Consider the following 8,882-nt stretch of genomic DNA (forward strand, 5'->3'; position numbering starts at 1 on the left):
CCCAAACCCAAGATTATATGTGAAAAAATTACCCGCATGTTGTATATATTTGAATTCCCAGAGCTTTGTCAAAGTGTAAACTTTTTTTTGATACATTAATAATGCGAGCCGGACTCGGGAAGCGCGAGTTGAAAAAATTGACATTTCTGCCAAGTGGAAATTCCAAGCACCTTTTTTAGTAATCCGTGATATCTAAACGATTGACTGTGAGCGCGAAGCACGAGCGGAAAAGTTCGAAGTTCGGAACTAAAAACGGGACACTCTATTCATGTTTTGTAAATAATGATGAACTGGATAAGTAATTGGAGATCTTCCTACATTAATAATGCGAGCGCAAAGCGCGAGCAGACAATTTTTTATATTCTGATCTGAAACTGCATGGATCCCCATATGCATGCTTGCGTGTGTTTCACGGATATAGACCTAGAATCTGGGCATTCTGAATGCCTTTCGAGCATGAAAATAAATAAAGCGAGCGCGAAGAGCGAGCTTAAAATATTTATATTCAGATCTGAAAAGGGCCAATTTAAGCTCTAGTTTCAAGCACATGGTAGGAAAATTATGGATTTCACTTTACTTTTTAATAACAAAGAACTAATATTTTTCATTATCATTGGGTTCTGAGTTTTTGACATAGGACTGAGACATTTTAAGGATATTTTGTCATCATATGAATATAATGCGGACGATCTCCCTATTCTCTTAAGTGCGAGATGAAACTTGTCGATATTATTCCATTCTGAAGAAAGGACAATTTAGTTATTGACTTAATAACTTATTAATTAATTTAACAAGCCCATCAGAGCGCGAAATTTGTTAATATTATGGCCTGAAAACTGGACATTTTAAGCACTTTTGTAATTATGATAAGATGCATGCATGAGCGCAAATCTCGTGCTGAAAATTTTGATAAGCTTTCATGAAATGTGAATTTTAAATTTGTTAAAGGACAAGTCCACTCCAACCGTTGATTTGATTTGAATAAAAAGAAAAAATCAACAAGCATAGGCACTGAAAATTTCATCAAAATCGGATGACTAACAAAGTTATTGAATTTTAAAGTTTATCAATATTTTGTGAAAACCGTAAGTACATCGTCATGAATATTTCTATTTGTGAACTGATGATGTCATGTCCCCACTTTCCTTTTTCTTATATGTTATTACATGAAAGTATAATTGTTTCATTTTTTCATACATTTGTAAATGATGTGTCACCATTTAAGTTGCAGCAATTAATATCTAAAGCACTAAATCAGTTGTCAATCCAATTGTTTAGTTCTTGGTAGAAATTTTTTGAATAAACCTAATTTAATATAATAAAATACAAACGAACAAGAGGGGATATGACATCAGCAAAAATTAATATTCATGAAGACATGCCTAGAACGTTCATCGGAATAATGCAAATCTTTGAAATTCAATAATTTCGTTATTTGTTATCCAAATGTGATCACATCTTCAGCAAATTGCTCTGTGAATTTTACTCTAATCATTGAGATATAAATATCTCAAGCTTTGACCTAACTCCCAAACATACGTCCACCATGCCCGGTTACCCTGAATTTCAGAACCCGTCATCCATATTCTATGGGCTACCATAACTTCAACACCACCTTCCTTGCACATTTATCGGTTAATTCAGTTACACAGTACATAAATAAAACACTGACTGGGCTAAAATGTCGGATAATCAAAGGTCTTCTGAGCCTGAAGGTGGGGCTGTAAGAGGAACGGGAGAAAGTAGCTCTTCGTCTGAAGCTGTACCTCAGACTGACAATGAATCCATCACTAGATCTACACTAGAATTAGAAGCAGAGGATAAGAAACGAAGAGGTAATATGTGCAGATGCAGCAAGAACTCGAGGCGCGGCGACGAGAGAGCTCAGCTCAGCCGGCTACTCGGCGCGCCGGGTCCCCACCGTACCGGCCCACCTAGCCCCGGCCGCGCTGCAGTAGGGAATGGAGCTTCTTCATAAATCGTAGACTGTCTCAGTGTCTGAGCACAAGATAATTTTAAATAGATCTAGGCCTATGCCAACTTTATTGGCCACCAAAACCTATACTTAATACTAGGCCTACTGTTGTACTTGTAGTGTATTAATTTGTAAAGTGACACAAGTGTAAAACTAAAAGCCCATGATGATGCACAGTGCTAGTGCCACTGCCTGCGCCTGCCTGGTGGCGCAATGGGGCTCCCAAAGTTTTGATAATAAATGTCTCTAATAGTGTTTGAGGGCCTCAAAATTTGTTTCCGGGCCACCAAAAGGCAAAAGCATGAAATCGATTATTTTGATGGACTAATCAGGCCACCAAGAAAAAAAGAGTTAGTTTGGAGCCTTGCTTGTTTAAGCCTTTGTATTTTGTTCTGACAATTTCAATGTTCCTAATGTTCTAGTAGACTATTGTCTCACTGCACTGACATCAACTTGAAATTGTAATTTTTTTTTCATTATGATAAAACTTCTTTTATCTTCAGAGAGTACAGATGCTGCTGTGGAGACGGCTCAAGAGGCAACAGTAGAAGCAAATGCAGATATTGCAGAGCTGACACGAGATATGTTTCAGAAGATGATTGCATATCTTCAGGGTGATCTATCAGGTACTGCTTCAAGCCAATTCAGGGAGAATCTAGAATTTCCAACTATATATACGGGGCAGGAGGGGGGGGGGGGGCGCAGAATAAGTTTGTTTTGAATTCGCCTATAAGCCACTAAAGATTGAAGGTGGGCAATTTCTCTTGCCAGAAATCTAATCAGAATTTATGTTCTTTATAAACAGACATAACAAAGCAATCACTCCCCCCCCCCAGAAAGACAAAATACCCAAAGTATTTATTTGTCTGATTTGGAATAGTAAGTGCATTGTAGATGATGGTGTTTAGGTAGAATTAATTTCACCTCTTTACCAGACATGGTCTCGATTAAGCTAAGAAAATCTTTTGTCATTGGGGCCGTCTCATCATTTATTTTTTTTTCTAATTTTTTGATAATCCACAGCCAAAATACTTTAAAACATTGCATTTGAATACTGAATGATGAAAATAAATATTCAGTTCTGTTGTAATGCATAAACATACATTATAGCTAAGCACATGAAACAACAAAATTAAAGAAATGAAAAGTAAGTGAAGAGTAAAATATTACTGATGAAGCTTGGAAAGTACAAGAAAGCTACATGTAGTTTCCAATTGTTTGATTCTTAATCTTATTTCATTTTGTTGTTTTTTTGAGGGGAGGAGGGCATTAGTAATAGGCCCTACCTAGTATCTGTTTAATCCCATTGTTGTATATATATATATATATATATATATATATATATATATATATATATATATATAATATTCTTCCAAGCAGTAAAAACATGTAATTGTTTACCTCTTTCCACTTCTCTTTTGTCTTCCTTCACACATTTGTCTGCAGCAACTGCTGAGGATTACAAACTTCTAGAGCAGATGAACCTGGTTACTGCTAAGAAATATGGGGACATGAAGAACATAGCTTTACAGATAGGGGACTCAATGACTGGGCTACAGAGCAAATGTTAGTAAAAACACTAGTGTGCTTTTGTTCATTCATACTGTTTATTGTACTGGTAGTTTGGCTCTCTTAGCTATGTTATTTATGAATGGTGGTATAAGAATTCACCTAAAGTTTAAAGGCTTTCTTTCAAGAACTGCTACAAATGATGTTTGGCTTTAGTTGAATTGCGAAAAGAAACCCAAAATATTGTTAAAGACTGATTATGATAAAACATTAAGGCACCCTATATAGGAATTACAAAAAGTTTTTAAGACTCAACTTGTATTCTGTCACAATTGCTTATTATGAGTTTTTCTGTTTGTTTAGGGGTAGTTGTGTTTTCTTCCTCCTCTCTCTTTTGGTGTTGTTTGAAGGTGAAGGTTAGCTTGGTGGCATGTACAATCGTTGATGTGGTTTACGGTACACCATGTGGAGTGTTAGGCCTATAGAAACAGTGGATAAAAGAAGAAAAGAAATGGATAGGCGAGAAAGTGGAAATTTGAGAGTAGAGAATTCTTGAATGTAGTCCTGAAAAGGACTGTAAACTAGAAGAGGTTGATGAGTTGAAAAAACAGCTTGAGTATTAGGATGGATGAGGAGACGGACAGTCAACCTGCCCGAAACATCGAGTCTCTCTACTGCTTCTACCTAGTCTTGAGGACGCAATGATGATGATTTTTTTTTAGATGTCATATATACTTCATCATTGACGTCTTGACACTCTCTCCATAGACTCTTCAGCGAACGACCAAAACAAAGATGGATTCCCCCAAAAAATCCATCTTTTTAAACCGAAATCAAGAAAATTCATTTACTTTTATTAATTCTTACACCTTCCTACGCCTAATGCGTAGGAAGGTTTTAAATATTACTTTCAAAAATGTAAAAAAATGAAGATTTCTTACCTAACTGATGCCGCGTAGACCCCTCGTTCCACATGTAAACAACGGAAATACAATAGCGTCGACCCTTGAACCGCTTATGTATGACGTACTTCCGGAAAGCAATGCCGGCTTAACGAACAATTTAGAGATAAAAAATCTTATTTAACAAATATCAAAATTTATTTTGTGATCATAAATAATTCATATTAATATATATAAATTATTTATGATCACAAAATAAATTTTAATATTTGTTAAATAAGATTTTTATCTCTAAATTGTTCGTTAAGCCGGCATTGCTTTCCGGAAGTACGTCATACATAAGCGGTTCAAGGGTCGACGCTATTGTATTTCCGTTGTTTACATGTGGAACGAGGGGTCTACGCGGCATCAGTTAGGTAAGAAATCTTCATTTTTTTACATTTTTGAAAGTAATATTAAAAACCTTCCTACGCATTAGGCGTAGGAAGGTGTAAGAATTAATAAAAGTAAATGAATTTTCTTGATTTCGGTTTAAAAAGATGGATTTTTTGGGGGAATCCATCTTTGTTTTGGTCGTTCGCTGAAGAGTCTATGGAGAGAGTGTCAAGACGTCAATGATGAAGTATATATGACATCTAAAAAAAAATCATCATCATTGCGTCCTCAAGACTAGCTTCTACCCATCATCTCTACTCCCCGACTCAAGCCAGCATCTCCTCATCCATCCTACTACTCAAGTTTTTTTTTTTTTCAACTCATCAATCTCTTCTGGTTTACAGTCCTTTTCAGGACTACATTAAAAAAAGAATACTCTACTCTCAAATCTCCACTTTCTCGCCTATCCATTTCCTTTTTCTTCTTCTATCCACTCTCTCTGTTTTCTTTGCTTGTAAAGTACTTTTAGCAGAAAAAATAATCAGATTCTTAAATGATGTTTCATTGCTGTAGATCAGAGTCTTCAACCATACCTTGACCAGATAGATCAAGTGGAAGAAAGTGTAACCAGTCTAGAACAAGCTGCTCTCAGATTGGATGCATATTCAAAGAGACTAGGTAATGTTTATTTTGCTACGTGTAGTAGAAAATGTATTGCTACAGATATTATCTGTAAAAACATGCTTGAAGACAAATGTTTCCAAGGAAAGTATGATCATAGAGCAATGGAATAGGGCCGAGTCATGTTAGAAATCCCCCCCCCCCCTTCTGAATCCAATAGTTTATTATCAGTTGGAATTTGATATGCCTGAATATGGATGTTTTTCCACACTAAAAAGGAATTAATAGATTTTCATGATCCCAATGACTAAAATTCACTACCTTTGAATAATGAACAATATTGGCTGCACTACATGTGTATTTGTCAACACAGAGGGCACTTTGCTGTCTCCTAAGTGCAAGTATTAAAATATGATCTCCACTTTGGGGAGAAATCAAAGACTTCAATGAGTTTTGACGAGAAATTTAGGAAATGTAATTGTAAACCTCCTTCACTTGATGAAAAGACATAACATCCATTTAAAGAGTGAAATCAAATCAAAATCAAATTAATTTTCTTGTAACTAAAATGTTATGATTTATTATCCTTTCTCCCATTTCTCTGTCTCTCTTTCAGAAGCCAAATTTAAGCAGCTTGAGAAGAGATGAAAACCTATTTGAGGAGATAGAAGGACGCTTCGTAAGATAAAGTGATCAATGTATTAAGTCATTGATTGTCAGAACCAGATTGTCCCAGCTTAAAGCCTGTGGGAGTAAAAGAATCCAGTAATCAACGTGTTAAGTGCTCTCTACAATAAACATTGAATCTATATAGAGCTGAACCATATGCAAGAGATGGAATATGTGACTTCTGTATCCAGTTGGAATTGATCCGAGATGAATCAAAGACAATGACAAGGATATACATGCAGCCTTGACACGTGAAAGCTGATCTTTCTGGGAGTGATATGAATCATGATGAAGACATCTAATTTGATCTTCAGAAACAACTGTTTGTCAACATACTGTACTCTGTTTAATCATTTTACATATATTTGTGATATGAATACTGTAAACAGTTTAAAAGACAATTCTTATACTGTGCATGAATGTAATCTTCAAAGATCTGTCCGGCCATGTCTTACATGCAATAACTACTGATCCGGTCAATCTGAAGTATATCGAAATCCATGAACATCATAAAAAAAATTTAAGGAAATTTGCACATTGCCCTTTGATAACAGAGAAAAGCACACTTAATTGTCAAAGAAACAGTAAAGGTATGAATATACATTATATCTTGAAAGTATTTTGAACAAACATGTACTTTAGATGTTGACGTTACTGGCTTTCCATAGTTGTGGTCGATTGGATCAATCGTAACTTTTTGTAAGACTGGGCCCTGGTTTCGACAGTGAATAATATAGCATGATTGATCTGAAAAATAAAGAAAAATATGTAGAACCAGTAGGATTTGAACCTGTTATTTACTGTTTGCTGGATGGGAACTCTACCACCTGGCCATGACGGTTTCATGGTACAGTCTTGGTTCAAGTAGGGAATTTTTTTCATGCAATAATTTTCAAAGAATGCATATCACCTGGTGGACATACATGTATCCCTTGAGTCAGGGGCTAATCTAAGATTTTCCAAATGGGGGGGGGCATATTTTCCCGAGGAAAAATTTGACGAAAAAAGGTCTTCGCTTTCAAATGCGGGGGGGGGGGGGCACTCTTCTGTTTTAACAGCACTTTTACTTTATAAATTTTGTGCCTCTCCCCCCCCCCCCCTGAATCCACCAGTACCTTGAGTAGCTGTTTTGCAGAGCATAAGGCGATAGGTAACTGTAGCAAATCAGATTACACTCTTTGTAACAGGAAGCAGATAACAATCAGTCGCAGATTTGCAAGACATGATTGATTTAGGGACTGAATATTGACTTGCAATTGATTATAAGTTTCTTGCAACTCTCCATGATTTATTGTGGGAGTAGTCCTTCAGGGAAGGTGCCCTGGAACTGTTGTAAATTTGGATGATTATAACTATGCATAGAACCTAATAATGCTTGAAATAAATGATATTTATTACTTATTTTATGTAAAAAATCAGTACTGGTTGATAGACAAATAAATGCCTGGTCATGTTTATGCTCTCAACCAAAATGGGTCTGCTTTTTCCCTCATATAGGTTCTCCCATGTGTGTTCTATGTAATTTTTGTGAAGAATTAATTAAGTACTGATTGAAAGAAAAGATCTATGCTTATATGAAAATGTACTTTATAATTCTGGTTCATTGATGCTATAGATCTATAAGAATTGCTTTGACTACCAGCAATTTCTATGAATGTTATGTAAGAGAAAACTGTCATTACTGCTTTCCTATCTCTTGCCAGAATATACTGTCTCACATAACATGATAGTGCATATTGTAGAGTGTTGGATCATACATTTAATCTCATGGGCATTCAAGAAACTTGGAATCAACTGGAAGTCAATTTTAGATCCCAATACTATCATAACTCTGGCAATTAATTGCATGATCATAATTGCGTACTTGTCTTGAAGCATGAAGTAAAAATACATTTTGCTATGTACTTGTAATTGATATATCAATTTTAATTTAGCAACAGAAATTTGCATTTGATTGCAAATATTTTCTTGCAACACGGCCTTAGATTTCTTATGACATTAATACATGCTTTTTTTTATGTTAGTCCATCATGGAACCAGCAGACAGCATAACATGCATACCAGCTTAGCAGGAGTATAGTGTATACACAACTCACTAATGATAATGTAATGTATGGAATTATATGCACAGGGAATCGTTTGTTATAATCGGTGAAATATCTACAAGGGCAGACAATTAAGAGAATCTTGTGAGAAAAAGGAATGTAAAATAATGTGTAAGAGACAATTGGTATGTTCAATATTTGTAAACACGTGTACATAAAGTAGTACAAATATTTCAAAGAATTTATGGATGTTTTTCCAAACTCAGAAGCATTCCTTATATTTGTTAAGTATTGTATACAATGAAATAAATATGTACATCATAGGTATGATTATTTCTGTATTGTATTGTATTTGTTCCCCGTGAGAACACGTGGCCGTGATCACTTCATTGACAATGATGACCGCAATATTTGATATTACTGATCAATGAATCTCTTTTGAGGATAACAAGCATTTGATATAGCGCCATCTATCTGCAGGTGCACTCAAATGGTTGATTATCCATTCACAATGTCCTCCATTGTCATCAAATGATAATTATTCTAGGATGATGGTGATGAAGATGAATGCAATGAGGGTGATTATGAGGAGGATGATGGTGGTGGTGGTGATGATGATGATGATATAGTGATGGTGGTGGTAGCATAGAGCTATTACAGATAGTTCTATGGTGGTAGTAATACCAGGTAGTATTAGTAGTAGACAAGTAGTGATGGTAGTGGTGGTGGTGGTGGTGGTGGTAGTGATAGAAGTAGTAGTAGTAGTAGTAGTAGTAGTAGTAGTAG

The 8,882-nt window shown here is 35.6% G+C and overlaps 1 protein-coding gene across 1 annotated transcript; it reads left to right on the forward strand.

Moving 5' to 3' along the window:
• Positions 1–1,624: 1,624 nt before the first annotated feature.
• Positions 1,625–8,423, forward strand: LOC121431950 (biogenesis of lysosome-related organelles complex 1 subunit 2-like). Its single transcript, XM_041629744.1, has 5 exons — positions 1,625–1,835; positions 2,479–2,601; positions 3,422–3,541; positions 5,335–5,439; positions 5,999–8,423. The coding sequence occupies exons 1-5, from the start codon at positions 1,682–1,684 to the stop codon at positions 6,028–6,030; spliced, it is 534 nt and encodes a 177-aa protein (XP_041485678.1). The 5' UTR covers positions 1,625–1,681; the 3' UTR covers positions 6,031–8,423.
• Positions 8,424–8,882: the final 459 nt, after the last annotated feature.

The sequence above is a fragment of the Lytechinus variegatus genome, chromosome 18 (genome assembly GCF_018143015.1).
Source record: "Lytechinus variegatus isolate NC3 chromosome 18, Lvar_3.0, whole genome shotgun sequence".
NCBI classification, from domain to species: Eukaryota; Metazoa; Echinodermata; class Echinoidea; order Temnopleuroida; family Toxopneustidae; genus Lytechinus; species Lytechinus variegatus.